Consider the following 25,034-nt stretch of genomic DNA (forward strand, 5'->3'; position numbering starts at 1 on the left):
ATAAAATGCCAAAGTTAGTCATCGCTCATGAAGGATTGATTAATTTTTTTCTTGCTTGTTTTTGCTGTTGTTTTCCCACCCAAAAAATATTAAAATAAAGAAATATTAAAAAGGAATAATGATTGTAAATAGGAAAATCCTATAAGTGATTAACAGTTAAAACAATATTCTGTTTAAACATTTTGATTACAGATTGTAATATATCTTAATGAGATAAATTGTTTAAAATCCACATAACTCTGATGTTGTGATAAAAGAAACGTAATACACATGATTTTCATCTTTATAAATAGTTTAAAATTAGATATTATATAAAATGATAGAGGTCTCTAGATACTATAGGAATGAAACTGTGCTCTCTGTCCCAACACTACATTTCCCAGAAAGCATTGAGACCGGAAGTGGCGTCACTGTATAGGTTGCGCTGGCTACGTGTTCGGGCCAGGCAGGAAGTTGACATGTCACAGTTGCTGCATTGTTTTACACATTGATTAATAAGATATTTGCTTTAATAGTTGCTGATACTGCTGTCGAGCAGGTGAGTGTCATGTTTTTACACACTGAGAAGGAGCGACATTGTAGCTAACTGCTTTACCAGGTTATTATGTAGGATCGAGCCGAGGCCCGGGTAGCATCATCATCACACACACACACACTCTTAAGCTTTGGGTTTTCCATTGTTTATGCTTAATAAAGCGTCTACTTTTAGACTAGCAGGTTAGTTACTGTATCATTGCTGTCAGTTGTCATCCAAGGCCAGATTGACTGTGTAAAGCAAGTAAGAGTGATACGACTGATCTAGGATCAGATTCAGCTCTGCATGTTTACATAGCAGGTCATATTTCTATAGGAAGTACAAGAACTAACGAGCTGATTGATTATTAAGCTTGACCAATAGATTATATCTTAGTTTTCTTGAAGTTTTCAGAGACTGACAGATCTACTGTACAGTCTATGTACTGTAATTAAGTTGTAATTGAGTTTGACTTGTTATTCTTTTGCCAAAACATACTAAGCCATAATTGTTGATAAAGACACAGCCACTCAAAAACAGTCACATAATTTAGTCCTAATGAGATTCACAAGATTTGTATGTTATAACTGGACTGGTAAAAAGTTTGGAAACATTACTCTTTTTAATGTTTTTGAAATAGAAATCTTTTCTAACAATATGTATCTTTACTATCACTTTTTATCAGTTGAATACATCCTTGCTAAATAAAATAATTTATTTATTTAAAAAAAAAAAGAAGAAAAAAAATACTGACCCCAAACTTTTGAACAGTAGCGTAACAAAATATTTCTATTTTAAATAAATGCTGTTCTTTTGATCTTTTTTTAAAAACTTTTTATTAATTAAAGAATCCTGAAAAAAAGTATAACCGGTTATAAAAAAAAAATACTAAGCAGCACAGCTGTTTCCAACATTTATAATAAATCATTATATTAATGATTTCTGAAGGATCATGTGACACTGAAGACTGGAGTAATGATGCTGAAAATTCAGCTTTGATCACAGGAATAAATTGTATTTTAAAGTATATTCAAATAGAAACCCTTTATTTTAAATTGTAATAATAATTCCCAATATTACAGTTTTTTCCTGCATTTTTTTGTTAAAATAAATACAGGCTTGATGAGCATAAGAGACTTCTTTCAAAAACATTCAAACTAGTTATGTTTCCAAACTTTTAACTGGTACTGTATGTCTTATATACAACCAATAATTTGCATGTTGTGTTTTAACCAAATTTCTCTCTCATCCCAGCAGTATGTTGCCGACGAGCTCCCCGCAGATCCAGCGAAACGGCAGCCTCAGCGAGCGGGATGCGGCGCGGCACACGGCCGGAGCCAAGCGCTACAAGTACCTGAGGAGACTCCTGCATTTCAGACAGATGGACTTCGAGTTCGCCATATGGCAGATGCTCTATCTGTTCACATCACCGCAGAAAGTCTACCGCAACTTCCACTACCGCAAGCAAACTAAAGACCAGTGGGCCCGGGACGACCCTGCATTCCTGGTGCTGCTCAGCATCTGGCTATGTGGTGAGCACTTGTGATTGGTACATGTGACAGGCTTTGGAAATTAAACCTTCATTTGCTAGCTAATGTTGTCTCTGCAGTGTCGACGGTGGGCTTTGGTTTGGTTCTAGACATGGGTTTTGTGGAGACGTTGAAGCTGTTGCTCTGGGTCGTTTTCATCGACTGCATCGGGGTTGGATTGCTCATATCCACTCTCATGTGGTAAGGTGCCACACACACACACACACACACAAAGGTTTGCATGCTGACAAAAATGTGAGTAATGTCCTTAAAGTCAGCCTACTGCGATTTTGAGTGAGGATCACAGCTATAATCATGTCCTTAAAGTCATCAAAATTGACAGTTCTTATTTTTTTACAGAATGTTGCAGTGTTTATTATAAATGCTTTATCTGTGCACATCATTTTTTTTTTTTTTTCAAATTCATATGCCCTGGTAATCTTTAAATCTCCCCTCCCTCTTGAAAACGTCATCTGTTCTCTTCATGACGTGTGTCTCGGCAGAAGGTGGGACTAAACATCCTCCACTGCTGACTGAAAACTTGAAACTTCCTACAATCCAATCAATTCCCAAGGACAAAATCCAGTTCCTTCCTATTAATAATTATAAATAATGATCACCCTACCACCAACAGTAGATAGTTTGAACTTGGGTAATACAAGGAAAACTCTCAGTACTCAATCTAAGAGTACGGGCAGGAACATAAGGGTGTATTAATTCTATAATATGAAGGTACTAAACCATGGCAGGCCTTAAAAACTAGGACAAGTATTTTGAAGTGAATGCGATACACAATTTATTGTTAAATGCAAGGGGGCGAGCAACTGAGTTTTGAACTAGTGGGTAGGCCAGAAAACAAAGAGTTACAATAGTCTAGAAGCGAGGTTATAAAAGCATGTTTCGGCATCTTTGAGATTTAGCGAACATCGTATACGGACAATGTTGTGAAGGTGGAAGAAAACAGGATTTAACAAGCTGGCTGATATGGGATTCAAAGCATAATCTAGAATCAAATTGCGCATTTTGGGTGATGAATGAACTATAACTCTCTCAATATGAATGGAGAAGTCATGTTGGGAAATGACGAGGGATTTAGGGCTTAATAGCAGGATTTCTGTTTTGTCAGTATTCAGTTTTAAGAAGTTTTGAGCCATCCATATTTTGAGCTCTGGTACGCAGGAAGTGATGGAAAAACACAATTGGGTTGAACAGTAAAATAGATTTGTGTATCATCTGCGCAATTATGGAAATTAAGACCATGACGCTGTGTGATCTGACCAAGAAGGAAGCATATAGATTAGAAATAGAAGTGGACCAAGAACAGATCCTTGAGGTACACCACAGGAAACAGTGACAGAGCAAGATTTGTGTTTATTTATGCTAATAAATGGTTGCCTGTCTGAGAGATATGAATTTAGCCACTGAAAGACAGTACCAGTGATACTGATAGCAAGCAAAAAAAAAAACAAAAAAAAAAAATTCCATAAGCCATTTCACTCGGATATACGTCACAATAGGGAAGAAAAGACTATCGCAACTTTCATTTCATGCCGACTTTAATGTTGAACTTGCTCGTATGGTGTTGATCCAGTTTCTGGAGTTTTTGTCATTTTTTTATTGTTAATTTTTAACATGAAGTGTATTCTTCATTTTATTTGTAAAAAGAAATTTAATAGTTTTACAAGTTTTCATGAGATAAACCCAGACAGCACGGTTAGGACCCATCAGCTGAAACTAGAACTATTATTAATAATTTTTTTGAAAGTTTGAATGAAATAAATACTGGATGAAAAACTTGAACATTTTATTGGATTAAAAAAAAAGTGAATTGTTGCCTTGGCAACTGACTGAAATATTAAGTTGAAGAACTAAAATTACTAAAACTTACATAAAAATAAATTAAAGATAAATAGAAATCTAAAAAAAAAACTAATGAAAATGCCAAAAGCACATAACAAAAAGACTGAAAAGCTAAAAATAAAAGCCAATTCAAAATGTTAATAAATACTATAGTACTGTATAGATAATACTAATATAACACTGCACAAAGCTGATGGTCCTGACTGGACATTATCCTGCTTCATACATGATTTCTTACCAAATTAATAAATGGACATGAAATATTGATCTTACTTATTTTATTATGTGATTATAATTAGGAAATCAATTTCCTGGGGTTGACTGAATGTACAGTTTAGTGGTTATTATTAAACTATAATGTTTGTCGTAACTGACCAATCAGAATCAAGTACTTTAAAGAATGATATAATAAATCAGCATAATTTTACTAGAAAATGTTATGAAGATGTTTTTTTACTGTAAAACTGTACAGTAATCCCTGTCTTTTCTTCTCCAGGTTTGTTACGAATAAATATCTGATGAAACCGAGCAGAGATTATGATGTGGAGTGGGGCTACGCGTTTGACGTCCATCTAAATGCTTTCTACCCTCTTCTGGTCATTCTGCACTTTTTACAGCTATTCTTCATCAACTGTAAGTAAAGATGTGTATAAATGTATAATGAGCTGTACTGTTTTCAGTTATAGACTCTGTGAACACCTCTTGCTCTCTTGACAGATGTTGTTGTTACGAGTTCAGACTGGTTCCTGGGTTATTTTGTGGGAAACACCTTGTGGCTTATTGCAATCGGTTACTATATTTACATCACATTCCTGGGCTACAATGGTAAGTATTGTGATAGCTAGTGTATTTTTACTAGGGATGCACGATATATCGGCCACCATATTGGTAACTGATCGGTGATCAGTTTTAAAGGGATAGTTCACTTTGAAATTAAATGTTGGTATGTTTTAGCTTACCTCAAGGGCATCCAAGATGTAGGTGTCTTTTTTTCTGCAGTAGTTTCAATTTTGATATTTTTAGGTCAAACCGTTCTTGTCTGACAGTCATTTAATGCAGGTCTGTGGTCACTGTCTCAAAGAGCATGCACAGAGTCCAAATTAAACAATTCCCCATCGTAAGTACACATTGACGGCCTAAGACACGAAACGAGCGGTTTGTGTGAGAAAACGAACAGTATTTATATCGTTTTTACCTCTTGTAACACAGCCACGTCTAAGTGATCTGAGGGCGCGAGCGCATCCTGGTGTGTGACGTGCGCAGACTGGTGCATAGATATATATACACTAGATGTCGCCTTGGCTACGGCATTCGTTAAGCCAAGGGGACATCTAGTGTATATATGCACCAGTCTGCATACAGATCACTTGGACGTGGCTGTGTTACAAGAGGTAAAAACGATATAAATACTGTTCGTTTTCTCACACAAACCGCTCGTTTCGTGTCTTAGGCCATCAATGTGTACTTACGATGGGGAATTGTTTAATTTGGACTCTGTGCATGCTCTTTGAGGTGGTGACCACAGACCTGCATTATATGACTGACAGACAAGAACGGTTTGACCTAAAAATATCAAAATTGAAACTACTGCGGAGAAAAAGACATCTTGGATGCCCTTGAGGTAAGCTAAAACATACCAACATTTAATTTCAAAGTGAACTATCCCTTTAATGTTATCGATATCGGTCGGATAAGATATCTTGAAGCTGATAAATAATGGATTATTTCCTTCAGCTGAGACACTTCAGATGCGCACTCTTCGCCATGATGGTTTTGAATTGCTTGAAATATGTTTGGAATCACTTAAAAAAAAGGAAAATACAGTAAAGTGCAACATGTGCAGTGCTTGTCTATCATATAGGCTACATGACATTGTAATCAGACTCTTAAAAATTATATAAAAATTTGGATTTAGATTTATCGGCCAATATATCGGTTATCAGCTTTCAAATATAAACAATTATCGGTTATCGTATGGGCCAAAATTTTCATATCGGTGCATCCCTAGTTTTTACCATCCATAAATTCTCTGAACATTGTCTAATTTAATCTTTTTGTTTCTTTAGCGCTCCCGTTCTTAAAGAACACTGTGGTGCTTCTGTATCCCTTTGCTTTGCTCGGACTCCTGTATGTTCTCTCCATTTCACTTGGCTGGAACTTCACCAAAGGTCTCTGCTGGTTTTATAAGCACAGGGTCCAGTAGAGGACGCCAGAACGCATGAAGGACATTGCAGTGCACTTGTGCTCTTAAAGATGGGTGGAAAGTTTGGTGTCGCTCTTGGGACTTTCTGAAATTTTGTATTATCTGTAAATATCATGTTTGGTTGTAGAGGAAAAGAGTTTCACTTGTTTATGGTGTCATGCCTTTTTTTTTTCTCCTTAATTTGATACTCAACCCTCATTTAATGTTGTGATGTGGTTTTGAAAATGCAAACATGGGGAAAAGTGCATAATATGTCTGCTTGGATGCTGCACTTTTTACTTGTGAGAATGTGTACAATAAAGATATTTTTAAAGAAACGGATTTGTAGTTTATTCAAATATTGCCATCTAATGCATGAAATGTAAATGTGTGAATCAAATATATTTTCCATATTTTCCCTTTGTAGCTGCATATATGGTCATAATTAATATATTCTTGAAAATTTTAACGTAAGGGATTTTTTTTTTAATTGAATAACAAATGGTTCTAAAGAAATTTAACAAACAACAAAAATCCAGATGAAATACAATGCTAAATATAATAAAATATTTGTATAGATAATAAAATGAATACATTTTGAGGGCTGCTTGGAAATCTTGTGAGGTGTGACATCACAGGTGCGCGAGCACCTCCTTTGGATCCTCTCGCGCGCACTCAGTCATCGGCCACGCGCCTGCGCGACCCACACGTGACGTCAGACAGCAGCATGGCGGCCAAGGTGACTCCAGCGACTCTGTATTTGACTGAAAATTTATGTTTCTCATTTTTATCTGACGACTCTTACTTGCAGTTTGTGTTTATGAGCGGGAGAAAAACTAATAGATGTTGAAATGAGATCAGTAGAGAGAGTGATTAAACGTTTTTAACGGACCGGCGCGAGCATCACTGAGCTTATCACTACACTCGGGCTGAGACTTTGACTGATTGAGTATCTGTGAGGATCATAAAACCATAAAAAATATCTGAAATCTGCGTTAAACCGTATTAATCAGCTCTCCAACAGCCTTTTGTGTTGTTAGAGATTAGCTTTTGTTTATAAAGTGTAGTCGGGCGTGTAAGGATCATGCCGTGTGGGCGAAATTGGGATCATTTTATTCTTCAGGGACTCAATGGCTTCATGTGTGTTTGTGTTGATGAATTAGTGGCTGGTTTATTTATGGTTCATTTGTGTTTTTTTAAAAACTTAATTTAGTTTTGCATTTATTCTGTGCAATATTTGTGAGCCAGGAAGTCCCAATAATATTGAATGTGCCCTTTAACCGCGTAGAGTATTTGGTATTTTGGGAATAGATGTAGGCTAGTTTTCTCAATATAACCCTAATGAAACTAACGAGACAGCTAGATCTGTTTAGTTGAAACATACCATGCATTTCACTAGAGAGGGTAGGGCTGTTGTGACTATAATCATGGGTAAAAACTCTTTAGTTTCACATTCCATGTCCAGTAACCTTCTAATTATTTTGTGGTTTACAGGTGCAGTCAACCAAAAGGGCCGACCCTAACGAGCTGAAGGTCATCTTTCTAAAGGTAAGATAAAACAGTAGAAATCCTTCCTTATTTTGGTCTAATACCATTATACTGTAGTAAATTGAGTCCATTGAGCAGCTTTGCACCGGCTGTGCAACCTTAGATGCAAAAGTCAATAGTGTCATGACTTTGATCTGTCATTTAATCTTTATTTCCTTAGTCACGCTGCATTTTTAACTATCGCGGTGTTGTCGGTAAGTTTAGGATGCTTAAGATGTCAGGTTCACTTCAACGTGCACATCATGACCGATTGGAGCCGTCTCCTTTCACCAAAAGCAACACAGAGAGAGACTTGCATGCTTGGGAACGTCTAGACGCCTGTGTGTGATTGTGGGTTGTGTGTGTGTGTGTGTTTATACACTATCTTTCTCCATCTTTAAATGTCCTCCAAGGCTTTTTTCTGTTCGTGTAGGGACTTGTGATCACTTCCGCCGTTGAGATCTTGTGGGTCTGTCAGCCGAGAGTAGTTGTTTCTTGGGCCGCTTTGGTGTCTGGTAACAGTGACTTGTGTGCGATGTGGCTCTATTAATAGGACTCAAGCATGTAAGATGGATATATTGGAGGAAGACATGAATGTCAGGGCAATAGATGGATGAGTGAAGAATGTATGATAAGGTCAGAGGGCATCTCCCGTCAACACTTTGTCCAGATTATTTTTCTCAAATCTGGAAAATACACAACTTGCTCGGCTCGTGATTATTGTCTCCTTTGCCTAGTTGTCCCAGTAGACGGATGTTGCTACTTGATAAACAAGATTGTAGCTGGCTTGTTACCAAAAACAGTTGCCAGTGTTATTTTACACGACTGACAACAGCTTTGTTTCCTTATCACTGGGGGAATGCATAATAATACTCTTAAAATATAGTTATAATGGTTGTTAAGCCCTGTTTTATGTATTGGTTCATGACATTGATTTTTGAACCATGTTTTTGAGGTTTAAAAAATAGCATCACACATGTTTAATCATGCTTCATATCCAACACAAATGCTGTAATTGTGTGTTTTTTAATTTTTAATTTTCCCCTCAGTATGCCAGTGTGGTGGAGAAGGATGGAGAGCGGTACATGACACCCACTGATTTTGTGCAGAGGTATTTGGGCCTCCACACGCAGCTCCACTACAACCCTAAAACTGTGCAGCTGCTCGCCGGAGTGGCGGACACCACAAAAGATGGGTGAGACGAACATCGTATTTTCTGTGTTCTAATTATTGATGGTTTGATATGAAGCCTGAACCTTCAGATCAGCTCAGATCTAGAAGTTCACCTACTTTTGCATTATTTTCTGCTGTAGCAGCCAGGGCTGAACGATACATCGAATTTTCATCGTCATCGCGATATGAACCCACGCGATGAACACATCGCACCAGACAGCCTGACACGATGAATAATGCCTGGTTCAGATTACAAGATTTTTGTGTCTGAAGTCACGGTGTCAGATTACACGATTTTGACTCCTAAAATCTTGTCGTGTTGTGGACAAGAAACATTGTCAGACTACACGTTGCTTTCCGACCAGTCATCGCGTGCCGTCACACGCACACACACCATAGACAGTATATAAATGACACACACACACACTCTCTCGCACACACACACACACAAACACACACACTCACTGTCCCTCGCTCACTCACTCACTTGCACTCACTCACTTACTCGCGCACACACACACACACACACACACACACTCACTGCCCCTCGCTCGCTCACTCACTCACTCGCGCTCACTCACACACACTCGCTCACTGGCGCACAAACACACTCACTGTTGCTCGCACTCACTCACTCGCGCTCACATACTCAACCCATCGTGGACGAGATGGAAACGATCGAAGATGAAACGGTCGAATCTTGCGTCCCGACGCCCGTTGTCGTTTACGAATCCCCACGACACCCTATGTCAACCGGATCGTGCCAAAATCGCGCTAAAATCGTGTAATCTGAACCAGGAAGACTGTAATAAACGTTTGACATATCACGCAAAGAACCTATTAAAGCACTAAGACATGGGAACAGTATAGCTAACATTCACATTTGAATATTTATCTCAAGTCATATCGTCATCGCAATATTAAACAATGTTATCGCACATCGCAGCTTTTCCTCATATCGTGCAGCCCTAGTAGCAGCCAGATGCGAATGGGATAATTTTGAAAATGCATTGCACATACACTCCTGTTCAAAAGTTTGGGGTCGTACGATTTTTAAAAAGGTTTTTGAAAGATCAAGGATGCACTTATTTGATCAAAAATACAGTAAAAACATTTTGAAATGGTACAATTTAAAAGAACTGTTTTCTATTTTAATCATCCTAATATGATGATTTGCTGCTCAAGAAACATTTAATATTAGTAGTATTATTATTGAAAATACTTCATATGCTCCTTCATATTTTTTGTGGAAACTGATATAGAATAGAAAGTTCAAAAGAACAGCATTTATTTGAAATAGAATGTTTTTTTAAAATGTCTTTTCTGTCACTTTTGATCAATTTAATGTGTCCTTCCTTGCTGAATAAAAGTATTAATTTCTTTAAAAATAAAAGCATTTTTGAATGGTAGTGTTCATGGCATAATTTAGCAAATTCTGTTTTGTACATAAAATCATGTAGTTGCAAGTGATCCAACTAATGTTGAGTTTAACAGAATTACAAATTGAGCTTGTGCATGTCCTAATGTATGATTCTTCTGATTCTTCATTAAGGCTGATCTCGTACCAAGAGTTTCTGGCCTTTGAGTCGGTGCTGTGTGTGCCTGATGCCCTCTTCATCGTGGCCTTCCAGCTGTTTGACAAGACGGGCACTGGAGATGTGTCCTTCGGTGAGAACAGTAGTGACTGTATATAAATGTTTAGTCTTATTTCTTCTGTACACTGTATTTGTGTGTGCTATGCATTTTTACATGATAACATCGAACTCAACATCGTCAAGTATTTGTGTGGTGATGGAGTTTCCCATGTAGGTCGTTCTTGTTAAATCACTTATGGGGTTTCACTTAATGATGCCTATGTAGACAACAAGGCAGCTCACAATGCTTTTGAACAGAGCCGTAGTGTTTTATTCCCCTTTACAGAGTCAGCTGATCATAATATAGTTATGCTGGAAAAACAAGCAGCTTAACCTTGAACACAGTCATTCATTCACACACACATGTTCAGCAAAGCTATACAACACTGTCAGTAATGCTGTAACGTCTAGTATGGACTGCGGGAGTGTAAATCTGTCCATGTCCGTGTGTTTACAGAGAATGTGCGTGATATCTTCAGCCAGACGACCGTGCACCACCACATCCCCTTCAACTGGGACTGCGAGTTCATCCGCTTGCATTTCGGCAATAACAGAAACAAACGCCTCAGCTACCTGGAGTTCACCCAATTCCTGCAGGTACCATGCCAAACATTTACACATTAGAATAAGAATCTTTATTGTCATTGTATGCACACATCAACGAAATGGAGTTAGCAGTTCTGAACAAGAGGCATACAACAATAAGTAATAATAAATAACTAGAAGAATAAAATAAACAATATAAATATAATTTAAACAATACACAGTATTAGTGCAACCACAGTATAGTGTTATTGTAAAGTGAGGTAGTGCAAGAGCACTTTAAAAACAACATCAGTATTAGGGATCCACGTAATATCGGCCACCATATCGGTATCGGCCAATATATGTTATTGTTATCGGCCTGTTAAGAAAATTTGGCTGATATATTAAAGCCGATAAATAATGTATTATTTCCTTCAGCTGAGACACTTCAGATGCGCACTGTTCGCCATGATGGATTTGAATTGCTTGAAATATGATTGGAATCACTTACAAAAAAAGAGGAAAATTCGGTTCAGTGCAACATGAGCAGCGCAAGTCTGTCAAATCGGCTATATAAAATTATAATGAGAACATTATAATTGTGTGTTTGGGACATGGCTTTTAATGGTAAGATTTTTGTTTTTGTAATCAGGCTCTCAAAAATTATAAAACAATTTGGAATTAGGCCAATATATCGGTTATCTGCTTTCAAATATAAAGAATTATCGGTATCGGCCAAAATTTTCATATCGGTGCATCCCTAATCAGTATTATGGGTACGTGCATGATTGTAAACACTGATCATAGTAAAACAGTATACTATGATGGTAAACAGTACAAACATAAATGCAGCAGCACTATAATAACTAATAATGTTCACTGTTATGTGCTATAATATCTATGTAAAAAGGATGCATAACAGATAGGCAGATATACAGCTCATTTTGTAGTTACATTCTTTACCAGCAGGGGCGAACAGGTCAATGCTAAACATCCAAATCTTGACCTTTTGGTCTTGAGCAATGGCTAATTTAGTCATGGGTGACATCTTGATGGGGGCGGCCATGCAAAAAATTATGTTTTGTGACAAATGATGTAAGGGGGTGGCAGGGGTTGGTTCGCTCAGGGCGCCATACTAGCTATAACTGGTCTTTGGCAAATTTTAAGTTCATCCCTCACCCAAAATGTAATTTCTGATTTCTGGTCTTGTGTTTTCATAGGAGCTGCAGCTGGAGCACGCAAGACAGGCGTTCGCGCAGAAGGACAAGGACAAGAGCGGCATCATTTCATCCTTGGATTTCAGTGACATCATGTCCACCATCAGACACCACATGCTCACGCCTTTTGTGGAGGAAAACCTTGTGTCTGTAAGTGTGCAGCTCTCTTGTTGATCTGCTGAGATGGAGTTTGTTGTAAAAGGTTTATGTGTGTGTCTCCTAGGCAGCAGGAGGCGGCACCTCTCACATGGTGAGCTTCTCCTACTTCAATGCCTTCAACTCTCTCCTGAACAACATGGAACTGATCCGTAAAATCTACAGCACTCTCGCTGGAACTCGCAAGGATACGCTTGTCACTAAAGGTGGGTGCTGTCCATAATAATCAGTTCATCTTCACATCAGAATAAAGTTTTTCATTTTGCTAAATTGTCTAACATTTTCTTTCCTCTCTCCATCTGTAGAGGAGTTTGTTCATGTTGCAAATAAGTTCGGTCAGATTACCCCTATGGAAGTCGACATCTTGTTCCAGCTCTCAGGACTGCACTCCCAAACAGGGTACTTTCCTTTTTTAAAACAGGTTCATCCACATGTACATTAAAGCAGCATTATCAGCTGATCAGGTCGTCTGCAAGCCCCTCCTTTCTATTAAACATCTCTTATTGGACAGTTCTGCTTTAAATGCAAGTAGACAACTATTTTATTTAGTATGATCACTTAAAGGCACACTGTGCAGTTTCTGTTTTTGTCAAACAGCGACCCCTAGAGTCGCTGTGGAGTACTTGTATTTAAAGGGGTCATATAATGCCATTTTTGTACAAGTTATTATGATTCTTTAGGGCAGGGGTGTCAAACTCAGTTCCTGGAGGGCCACAGCCCTGCAGAGTTTTGCTTCAACCCTAATTAAACACACCTGACCAGCTAATCAAGTCCTTCAGGCTTATTTGAAAACTGCAGGTGAAGCAGGGTTGTGGCCCTACATAGTTTTGACACCTGTGCTTTAGGGTCTAAATGAAAAGTTTGTAATACACTTTAATTAAATATTCTCATTAGTATTGTAAGAAAACACTCATTTTACCTGATCAAAAACAGCTCTGTTTTCAGCACGCCATTTAAGTGCATGTGTCTTAAATGATAATGAGCTTTGCTCACCCCGCCCCTCTGTTCTGTGCGTACACCGTTTTTAACAATAACACAATAACCATAACGCGTTGTTCATTATAAACATGGGATTATGAATTATATTGAGAACGTCATACATAGAAAACATGCCGTAATGTACCCTGAGTGTAAACCTTAGCCGCATTCAGCGTGAAGCGGCCGGGTCTGTGTTGAAACGCTGCTGTCAATTAACAATCATGGGAGGGGCGTCCGACCGTGTGACGTCATACGGCTCGATTTGAGACAAGGGAAAACATATAAGGAGATTAAAAAAAAACCACTGGATGGATTTTTATCATTTATATGATGGTTGTGTACAGGCACTGCCAACACACATTTCAGTACAATCAACACACAATTCAGTACAATCAACTTGTAAAAGTGCATGTAAAAGTGCAGGTATTTACGACAGTAACTTTAAAGGGGTCATATAATGGTATTATATGACCCCTTTAAAGTTACTGTCGTAAATACCACTCACGCAGAGCCGTCTCTGCGCTCTTGAGGGGCGCCACCTCTCAAACCTGCATTGCTGGTTTTTCCAGAGGTGTCCCCCCCCCGCTTTGCTATCGGGATGATTCGCCCAACTACGAGTTTGTTTACCATCGAAATGATTTCGAAGCTGTTATATTAAGGTACAAATCTTGCATAGTGTGCCTTTAAGGACTAGTTCAACAAGACCGTTCCAGAAAGCTCTTTAGAATTTATTCATTTAATTTATTGTATTTTTCTATTTTATTTTGTTTTGTTTGGTTTTATTTTATTTTATTTATACAACTCCTATGTAACTCCTATGAAAATGCAGCTTCTGTCTAGAAAAGCCTTAGCTGCTGACGTGGCATTAAAATTTCTGTAACACTTTATTTCAGTGGTCCACTTTAGACATTCTTCTAACTATAAGTAACTTTGCAGCAACATGTCAACTAACTCTCATTAGAGTATTAGAAGACTGTTCGGGTTAGTATAATAAGTTGACATGTAGTTGCAAAGTTTCTTATAGTCAGTAGAATGTCTAAAGTGGACCACTGAAATAAAGTGTTACAAAAATCTCTATTGCCTACCTGCCTACCATCTGATCAGGTGTTTATGTATGTTATGATGTGTAGACGATTAAACCTGGCTGATATCGAGAGGATAGCGCCACTGGAGGAAGGAGCGCTGCCATATAATCTGGCTGAGGTGCAGAGACAGGTGAGTTAATCTGTATAGACGATCAGATAAGAGTCTTTTAGGGTTCATTTAAATGTGTGTATATATATATTACTGTGAGAAAATTGTTATCAGTGAGATTGCCTTGGCAAACACTGCTAATTATGGCACAAAACACCTTTTTACTTTGGGTTAAGGATTTGAAACCTCTCTCACTTTCTTCAGAAAATGTAAAAACCTGGTTTAGATTTATTATTCAGACTGCTTTCATATGTCTAAACAGACAACATAGTGCATTTATCTTGATAGCTCACATGCTGTTTTTCTCTGTGTGCAGCATTCGCATGGGGACGTATCTCGCTCTGTGTGGCTGCAGGCAGCAGAGTCCGCGTACAGGTTTAGTCTGGGCTCCATCGCTGGAGGTAAGATGTTACACCACGAGTTGGATCGAGGGCATTTTTCCCGACTGTGTTATGTATTTTCTTATGACAAAAGAAGGTGGTAGTAGGACGTTAATCATTCACTCTTTTACTTCACATTAAAGCAATAAACTAGTGGTCCCATACTAGTGGTCCCACCCGGCCGATATTTGGCACTTTTAAAATATCGGCATTGGCCGATAAGTTTTTCTGATTGGTCGATGTGTTGGAAGCGGGACTTTTATTTTGACGGGCGCGCCAGAAGAGAACGGTAGAGCCTGATCACACAGCGCTCACTCACATTCTCCGTCTTCATTAGTTTACGATCTCTGTCAGTCATATCTAATACTTTGTTAGACAGAACTGGTAAACAAAGTAAATGGTATGCGAAAAAGTAAAGTGTTGCTTTTAGAGCCCGACCGATATATCGGTTGGTATCGGCATTTATAATGGCCGATAAATAAATATTTCAAAAATAAAATAAAAACGGACGAAACACCCTTCAACCATGTTATGAGTGTTGGCGTTGTATAGTTTGTCCACCAGAGGGCACTCTACACCGTCCCTGTTGGCAACACTCGTGTATAACACGCCACACATTCTGCAACCTGCTGATCCAGCCAGAGTCGGGCAGAGAGAACCGCGAGTGAGATCAGCGGTGAAGTGTGTTCATGGTGAGTTGGTAACGACTCACGAGACATACATTGCTTGAATAACAATTAAAAGAACATCCCTATCAGTTCTCTTAACTTAAATAAGGATGACAAAATTCGTGACTCATGTCCAGTTTTGCTGCGGTTAAATAAGCCGAGAGTGAAGCGGAACAACGCGACGTAGGCTATATTCACATAAAATGTTAACACTGCAGTTCACAAAAGTTCATAATGTGCATGTGCTTTAATGCTTTGTCGGTTAAACATTTAATTTTAAATGCTGATGCGCTGTTCTAACGTGTGCGTTTCTCAGCGCGTAACGTTACATGTGAAGCTCACATGCACTAAAAGCCTTTCTACCAGCGCCTGGATACTGGACTAAGTTATCTTTCGAGTATTATTGTGCTAATACTGTTAAATACACACAATATTTACATAAACAAAGTCGGTTGTCTAAAGTGAAGGCAAAATTGAGAGAAAATCTGCTTGTCAAATGCGTGTACATTAGACGTGTCGTGCTCCGCTCTTAAAGAGACAGTAGCAATTGTAAACACATTGCCTCTTGTCCTTAAAGGGATAGTTCACCCAATAATAAAAATGATCTCATTATTTACAGGCACTCTAATGTTGTTCCAACTGTATTAATTTCCTTCTAATATTTTTCTAATATTAATAGTTTGAAGAATGTGGGTAACCAAACAGTAGCTGGTCCCCATTGACTTCCAAAGGAGAAAAATATACTATGGAAGTCACTGGGGTACATCAACTGTTTGGTTACCCACATTCATCCAAATAACTTATTTTCAACAGAAGAAAAAAACAACTTGAGAGAGTAAATTATGACAATTTGAATTTGTTGTCAATTTTAATGTGAAATTGTTGTTTTTGTTCAAAGGACTAAACATTTAGTCTTAAAAAAAAATCTTAAGTTTGTATTTTTATACATTTTATTTATCAGAACTTTAATATATTTTGATGTTCCTCTGTTCTGTTGTGACAATAAAATAAACAAGTTTCTTTTTAAAATGCATTATCATATTATTTTAGTTAAAACTCATAAATAACTACAAATAACTAATGTTAGGGAAATTTGTTAATGTTTTGTTGCGCGTTTCTGAAAAAAAAAAAAAAAAAAATCGTCCGATATATCGGAATATCGGATTTTAAAACCAACAAATATTTGTACAAAATCCTTTATCGGTCGGGCTCTAGTACCCATCAAAAGTTTGTACACACCAATTGTAAAGTGTGTCCAAACTTACTGTACTATAATACACATAAATAATATTGCTACTGTATTATAATATACACATAAATAAAATCGGCCGATATATCGGTATCTGGCTTTTTTTATCGGTATCGGCATCGGCGCCCAAAAATCCATATCGGTCGGGCTCTAGTTGCTTTTATATTATTTGTTACAGAAAAGGCAAACAATTAGGCTAAAATACTTTCTCATTTACTGTAACATTCAGCAAATGTGCATCTACATCATTTAAACAAATCTCTGAATATCTAATAAACATTTAATTTCACAAACCTTGCAGATTTAATGGAATCCAGCTGTGATATCTTGTGAAGTGTGCATTTGTAGCCTGATAAACGTGTCACTGCGAGTGACGGTCGGTCCGTGCGAAGTGAGTGAATGCGAACAGAAGATCAGCTTTACAGGAGACGCGATCGAAAAACTTTAAATCCTTCATTTTAAAATATGCTGTGCTATATCCAGTTGCCCACTGTGTCATATTCATATCGTTTTCACTGTGTGCTGTATAATATTAGCGTTACCTTGTCTTTATTTGAAAAAATATGATTACCAGTGCGCACTATTACCAGATTACTGAGTGTAATGTTACAGCGTTTACTTCCTTTTTATTCACATATTCATATATTTTTAAACGATTACTTTATTTGTGAAAAATACTGTAATAGGATTGTAGATTCAAGAAGTTGTCATCTAAAGTATAAGCATGTTTATTTTAAAGATTTGTTTTCTAATTTATTTAAAATTTATAAAATATTGATTAAAATAAATATAAAGTATATAATAAAAATATCGGCTTTATATCGGCCATCCTGCTCTCTAAGATATCGGCATCGGCCATCAAAAAAACAATATCGGTCGACCACTACAGCATTTTATGGCCAAATATTTGGATATGCCAGCCAGTGTATAAGATGACTTTTTTCCTAGAAGAGATGAAATGCACTTAAAATCTACAGTACACATTAATTGTAAATTTTTATGCGTATGTTATCATATCACTTCTTATAGAAATGGACTAAAAACCACTGAAGTCTAATTTCATGGGTTTTTAAAAGAGTCGTGTTTCATAGCACACTATCAGGCAAAGGTTTGGGGTCAGTAAGATGTTTTGGTCACTTTAGATTAGGGTCCAATTCTCACTGTTAACTACAACTTTTGCCTCGATAAACTCCTAATTACTGCTTATTAATAGTTAGTAAGGTTAAGTTTAGGTATTGGGTGGATTAAGGGATGTAGAATATGATCATGTAGAATAAGGCATTAATATGTGCTTTATAAGCACTAATAACAGCCAATATCCTAGTAATATGCATGCTAATAAGCAGCTAGTTAATTGTGAGAAATGGACCCTAAACTAAAGTGTTGCGGATGTTTTTGTTAGTTAATACTTTTATTCAGCAAGGATGCATTAAATTGATCAAAAGTGACTGTAAAGACAATTATAATGTTTAGAAGATTTCTGTTTCAAATAAATGCTATTCAATTCATTAAAGAATACAGAGATATCAGTTTCCATAAAAAATATTACACAACACAACATTTTCCACATTAATCAGAAATAATCAAACAATAATCAAAAATGTTTCAAATCATCATATTAGAATGATTTCTGAAGGATCATGTGACACTGAAGACTGGAGTAATGATGCTGATAATTCAGCTTTGATCACAGGAATAAAATAGAAGACAGTGTTTTATATATATATATATATATATATATAACTGTTTTACGGTGTTTTTTGACGAATACATGCATCCTTGGTGAGCATAAGAGACTTCTTTCAAAAAAAAAAATCTTACTGACACCAAATGTTTGAATGGTAGTGCATATCTACTTTTCTTTCAGAAGATCAAGAAAACAGTTTTTCATGTCTCATTAAATGCACTGGTTTTGCTGGTTTAAATTGATAGTATATACAGTATATGTTTGAGTGTACACACTTTAACCTGTGTGTTTGTTTATAGCCACTGGTGCCACAGCTGTGTACCCCATAGACCTGGTCAAGACCCGCATGCAGAACCAGCGCTCCACTGGCTCCTTCGTAGGAGAGCTCATGTACAAGAACAGCTTCGACTGCGCCAAGAAAGTCCTGCGATACGAGGGATTATTCGGCTTTTACAGAGGTTGGATTTGTGTTATGTTGACAGAAAAACCATGTAAAGTGTCTGCATGTTAATTACCACTGATCTCGCTTTCTTTGTCCTACTCTTCTTCTGTTTGTGTGTTTCCCCTACAGGTCTTGTTCCCCAGCTCATCGGAGTGGCTCCGGAGAAAGCCATCAAGCTCACTGTGAGTCTCATTAAACCGCCTGTAGAAAGCCGTTTCTGAGCCGCTGACGCTAAAGCCCATTACATGAGTTTCTGTGTTGTCTGTCTTCCAGATGAATGACTTTGTGAGAGACAAATTTACCACAAAAGATGATACGATACCTTTGTTTGCTGAGATTCTCGCCGGTGGATGTGTGAGTAACACAGAACTGTTAAACTGGGTTGTGTTGTACTTCACCAGCTGAACGATCTGTCTCTGTCTATCAGGCTGGTGGCTCGCAGGTGATCTTCACCAACCCTCTGGAAATCGTTAAGATTCGTCTGCAGGTTGCCGGTGAGATCACTACAGGCCCCAGAGTGAGCGCGCTCAATGTGGTTCGAGACCTCGGCTTCTTTGGCCTCTACAAGGTGGGATATAATCCAAGCAAAATTGACATTGTAGCTTCTCACTGCTTGTTTTCACAATACAGGTGAATATGGGTGCTATGCCTTAGCGTAAACTATAACACATAAATGTTAGGGCTGTAATGATATGCGATATGAATCCGAAATCGTGACACTCAGACCTACAAACCTGTGTCGCGGTGTGAAAAGGCAGAATCGCGACACATCCCTTCCAACTCCCAGAGTTATCCTTCCCGTCCAGATCTAATGCTACCACATCTTTAAATTACTATTAGTATTATTTGAAGTTAACATTATAAAATACGTAGACGGTGTTAATTTCGTTGACGAATGATTTTCGTCATTATTTTCGTCAATGACATTTTTTCACAGACGAAAACGAGACGATAACTAAATAAAAACTAGTTTTGAATGACAAAAACTATGACGAAAATGTTAGATAGTGAAGATTTGGGAAGCGATCCAGTCTGATGTCCTGCATTTGTGGTAGATGCGCACAATTGTACTGACGTGATCTACCCAGCGGCACACGAGTTGGCATGCGCTTCATGTCTCATAAAACGTTAAAACATGTAAACGTCTGGGAGAATGAGTAGAGCAGACATGAAGATCTGAATAAGAGTGACAACGCAAAAAAGAGCTCTATTCGGTACGGTTTTCTGTGCGCACACACTCGACCCGAAGCGTGCAGCCATGCACATAGGCACCTATACAGCGCGCGAGTACTGAATTGAGCTCTCTTTCCAGTCTGAATGGACAAATACACACAACATTATGTCTAAATGTTCGTTTTGGAGAGTATTCACGTAAATTATGTTGGTTATGTCTTAAACAGTTGTGAGTGCATCAGTGCATTGGATCCGCATGTCATTGGACATGATCCGATGTCTTAAAGTGACAGTGGGTAAAAAACCTAATGCGGTCTGTGTCCTTAATATTGATCAAGCAACAAAAGAAAAAGAGAAAAGCATTCACTGCTCCTTAATAGCTTTAATAAGGATTAATTATATTTAATTCATACAAATAAATATGCTTGAAAGAATAGAGAATGATGTATGCAAGTAGTTATAAAGAATTCATATATCATTCATTGAAAAAAAGACTGTGTTCTACTTTAGGAAAAGTGGTTTTATTTAATTTTAAGATATTTTTTAAGTTACAGTAGTTAAATCTGTATCAGTATTGCACGTTCAAACTTTAAAATCATTCATATTAGCAGGTTAATATATGTTTTCTCCGGGAGTATATGGGTTTGGGAATTTTAGAGAAATTCTAAATAAATGCATTTAAATTTAAACCCATTATATTTTAGTCGACTAAGTCTACTGTAGATTTAGTCGACTAAAATCTTATTGTATTTCGTCGACTAAAACTAAAACAATTCAGATGACTAAAACTAAATGGCATTTTAGTCAAAAGACTATGACTAAAACTAAATCAAAATTTGCTGTCAAAATTAACACTGTACGTAGACCTACACCACAAAACTAGTTCAGGATAAATTCTTTAAAATTGGGTAATTCCAGCGTTATGGATGTGACATTTGCAGTCAAAACTTGAAATATAAATTCTCAGAAAATGCATTTAATACCAATATATTGAAATATCTGTTTATATATATCCATACTCCCGTAATAAAGGAGTCCAGACATTCGAAAAATATCAGTCTACACATGCGTTTTATATTTAATATGAGGAAAATACATATGTGTTACGGACGTGACACAAAAAATCTTTAACTTTTAGGTAGCAAAATATTTTTTAGTAATTCTGTGAATTACACTGCGCAAACCAAAAGTAATACTACCCACCGGATGAAGAAGGGTTGGCTCTCCACAACATAAAATATTGAGGCATTTATGAGGAAAAAACAATGTTACGGACGTGACCGCTCTGAAAGCGGCACTAAAAGACTTTCACAGAGACCTCAAACAGAAAGCACAAAGCCTTTCTTTAAAAGTCAAAAGAGTCAAAAATCGTGATACGAACCGAATTGTGGGTTTGGTATATCGTTACAGCCCTAATAAATGTGACTGGTTTTCTTCCACAGGGTGCCAAGGCGTGTTTCCTGCGTGATATCCCCTTCTCTGCCATCTATTTCCCGGTCTATGCTCATACGAAGACACAGCTGACGGATGAGGACGGGAGACTGGGCCCTCTGCAGCTGCTGACCGCTGGCGCCATCGCAGGTCAGAACATGACTTCAGCTTTGTGATGCTGGCCCAGTTCAATTTCAGTTAAGGACTGGTTGCACCCTTACAATAACATTTCGAATACATTTGTTTTATTTTTTTAATTAATAAGGAATTTTTACATTTGCATGAAATTAAAATTAACCTTATCTATTATTTTTTTAAATGCATGTTATTTTTATTGTGAAATTAATCATCTGTTTCATTTTTTTTTACTCTTTTTTTTATTTGACCTCATAATTTTTCTACATGTCTATTTTGCACCCTTGATGTTACACTGTTTGTGTGTGTAAGTGGGTGTGTCCATCTTGATGTTTTAGAGTTTATCCACTTCATTGCTGTTTATTGTTTTCTTTTCTTTTTTCTGTATTTCTTTTTTTATGATTTGTAGATTGTACCCCAAAAAAAATATTTTTGTTTTCATATTTTCTATATTTCCATTAATTTCCTATGGCGGTCAGATTCGACTGTGAACAGTACTAGTATGCCTATTTTTCAAGACAATTTAGTGTTTTAAATTTTCTTTATGTTCTCATAGCAAGTGACACAAAAGTCAAGTTTTGTAACATTCAGATGTAGTAAAACATTTGAAAAATGCAAAAAAAAAAAAAAAATCCGTCTAACAGTACCAGAGGCATACTCTACCATTATATTAACCATTTTTATATATATATATTTTATTTTCATTCAAAAGAAAATTCACCCTATCTATTTTTATTGCATGTTATTGGTCTTATTGTGAACGATTCATCCGTGTACGCATTTCATCTTTATAATTTTTTTCAAAACTCGATCTTCTGTGAAATGACTTCTCACTGCCAATGTAATCATTTATTCTGCTTAGACCCGCCTCTGCATCTCATATTCATCTTCCTGCAATTTTGAGTGCAACAGAATCCAAACAACTGAAACATAAAGAAATGAGGGCAAGAACTTTGTTCTAGACAAAATGAAACTGCATCCGAGCAGATTTCCTGCTTTACGTTCAGATGTTCTGTCTTGTATTAATAGATGTCTGAATGATTTTAATTGACAGGTGTACCCGCTGCTTCACTTGTCACCCCTGCTGATGTCATCAAAACACGACTGCAGGTGGCAGCCCGCGCTGGTCAGACCACTTATTCTGGAGTGATCGACTGCTTCAGGAAGATCTTACATGAGGAAGGCTTCCGGGCACTATGGAAGGGAGCTGGAGGTACACACACACACACACACGTGTCACAGATTTCACTACAGTCTCGTCCATATTCACTCACAGTCCTCTCTCTGTCTTCTCGTAGCTCGCGTGTTCCGTTCGTCTCCTCAGTTCGGTGTGACCCTGGTGACCTACGAACTCCTTCAGCGATGGTTGTACGTTGACTTCGGAGGACAGTAAGTGTTGATCATGTTAAACACTTTTTACTGCCTGAAAATGGAAATAAGCTGTGTGTTTCACCAGAGGATTCACACAGCGTGAAGACATCATGCTTAATCTGATAGCTGATGTACGCACACTCTCTGATGCACACCGCATCACTTTTCCTAAATTTGAATTCTGTATGAATGTGCCTAACGTTGATTGACTGAATAATGTTGACTAACATGTAGGGCAGGGTTTTGTTTTTGCGCTTTTGGTCAAACATTTTATTCAGTGATTAAAAGCCCTATTCGGACGGGATTCGTTTTACAAGGGTAGATGGAGTAATATAATGTTACCACAGGACGTCTGTAATATTAATGGCCAAATTTGCACGGGATAAGAGATCTCAGTGAAACTAGCAGAAGTGGGAGGGGTAACGTTAACTCGATTATGCATCGCTGTCCCCCTCCTGTCATCATGTGTGTATTACGTTGCTTCCTGATATCACGTGCGCAAACACATAACCTATATTTATATATATATAAACAGTTATGTCCGGTCGAACGATGTATTAACTAACTTCAGATTGGATTGTGTTGGTAATAGGCACTTATCTAACGCTAAAAGAGGTTTGGTGCCTCTAACAAGTGCTTTCGGTCTTCTCTCTGATCTGAATGTGGAAAACACTTGAGTTTTGCCACAGACTCGTCCCAGTGTCTACAATGAACTGAACAACTGAATGCTTTTCAAGCGTCTCCATACTTGGAAAAACCCCTGAAAAATATTTGAAACAGGAAATGACAGAATATTTACATACATATTTACAGCGGGTCTATTCGCACGGGATTAGTATCACCTGAGGTCATTTTCCCGGACCTTTTTACTGAAGGTAAAAGTCGCCGTAATCTTTACTGACATTGTCCGTAATGATTATTGAGATGCACATTCAGACGGGACTAAAATCACAGAGAAGCTCTGGGAAGTTAGCAAACGCCTGAAATCGATTACAGAGCCTCTATCTTGAAAAATATTGCACTTTGAGTTTCTTTGCATTAAAAGCATCAGCTAAAGCAACAACTTCTTTTCTTCCCCTTCCAGTCGCCCTACTGGTTCCGAACCAACGCCCAAATCCCGGATCTCCGAGCTTCCTCCTGTCAGTTCTGAGCATGTCGGTGGTTACCGTCTGGCGGCCGCCACCTTTGCTGGGGTGGAGAACAAGTTCGGACTGCACCTGCCCAAGTTCAAGTCCTCCGGGGTCACGACCATTCACTCCGAAACGCCCAAGGAACAAGCTGGCGCGTCATAAAGTCAAGCCCCGCCCACCATGGCCTTGTCCTCCAATGGCTGCATGCCTCCCTCCCATTTGCCTACATTTTTCCACACTTTATTTTCTCGTTCATTTCTTTCAGTTTTTAGGTGGGGGACATGGGAAATTATACTCGTTTTCAGAGTCTTGTTGCTTTAACCCATATCAGTGCCTCAGTTTTGATGAAGAACACTGGTTAGAGGTCATAGTGTGTTTGCTAAAGCACAGGGTAGACGTTCGCCACACTGATCAAGACCTAAAGCGACACATACAGTGAATTATCCATCAAGGGTCCTAGAGAAGTTCATCAGCCGCTGGTTAATAGTGAAACGACTGAGCTAAAGAGCTTTTCATGAAACACTCCTAAAAGAAAAACCACAACACGATGATGGTTTTATGTGTCTCCATTCCCCAAGACGCACATTTGCTGCTTTTGAGTTTTAGCCTCATGATTTCTGATGTATTGTTGTGATTGGAAGCATGCTGTAGTGCTTTTCATTTGCTCATTCGGCTTTGCGTAGCTTTGCACATGTACTGTATATACATGTACATCTCGTGCACAGAGACATCTCTCTCTGCGTCACACTGACTGATGATGTACAGAGCTCTCAAAACTTGTGATCAAGGAAATCATGGTCGATTTGAAAAGTAGAAAATAATTTAAATGCATTTAATTCTTGTATTTTATGGAAATAAATCAACATGGTTCAATTTTAT

The 25,034-nt window shown here is 37.8% G+C and overlaps 2 protein-coding genes across 4 annotated transcripts; both read left to right on the top strand.

The window, feature by feature from the left end:
* The first annotated feature begins 391 nt into the window (after window positions 1-391).
* unc50 (unc-50 homolog (C. elegans)) lies at window positions 392-6,416 on the top strand. 2 transcript variants are annotated; one of them, XM_079882762.1, is made up of 6 exons: window positions 392-538; window positions 1,769-2,046; window positions 2,124-2,244; window positions 4,400-4,536; window positions 4,621-4,728; window positions 5,970-6,416. In XM_079882762.1, the coding sequence occupies exons 2-6, from the start codon at window positions 1,773-1,775 to the stop codon at window positions 6,104-6,106; spliced, it is 777 nt and encodes a 258-aa protein (XP_079738888.1). In that variant the 5' UTR covers window positions 392-538; window positions 1,769-1,772; the 3' UTR covers window positions 6,107-6,416. The 2 variants fall into 2 exon arrangements, with proteins under 2 accessions (XP_079738888.1, XP_079738889.1); XM_079882763.1 differs by having other exon boundaries at window positions 417-538; window positions 1,772-2,046.
* A 314-nt stretch (window positions 6,417-6,730) lies between these two features.
* Window positions 6,731-25,033, top strand: slc25a12 (solute carrier family 25 member 12). 2 transcript variants are annotated; one of them, XM_079882751.1, is made up of 18 exons: window positions 6,731-6,824; window positions 7,580-7,633; window positions 8,662-8,807; window positions 10,338-10,453; window positions 10,877-11,016; window positions 12,165-12,311; window positions 12,385-12,523; window positions 12,623-12,716; window positions 14,426-14,510; window positions 14,806-14,890; window positions 18,773-18,931; window positions 19,045-19,097; window positions 19,189-19,269; window positions 19,343-19,483; window positions 21,531-21,669; window positions 22,709-22,867; window positions 22,953-23,043; window positions 24,110-25,033. In XM_079882751.1, exons 1-18 carry the CDS (start codon window positions 6,813-6,815, stop codon window positions 24,315-24,317), a joined length of 2,049 nt encoding a protein of 682 aa, XP_079738877.1. In that variant the 5' UTR covers window positions 6,731-6,812; the 3' UTR covers window positions 24,318-25,033. The 2 variants fall into 2 exon arrangements, with proteins under 2 accessions (XP_079738877.1, XP_079738876.1); XM_079882750.1 differs by lacking the exon at window positions 6,731-6,824 and adding an exon at window positions 6,993-7,040.
* Window position 25,034: the final 1 nt, after the last annotated feature.

Source organism: Squalius cephalus, assembly GCF_949319135.1.
Source record: "Squalius cephalus genome assembly, chromosome: 10".
Lineage (NCBI taxonomy): Eukaryota > Metazoa > Chordata > Actinopteri > Cypriniformes > Leuciscidae > Squalius > Squalius cephalus.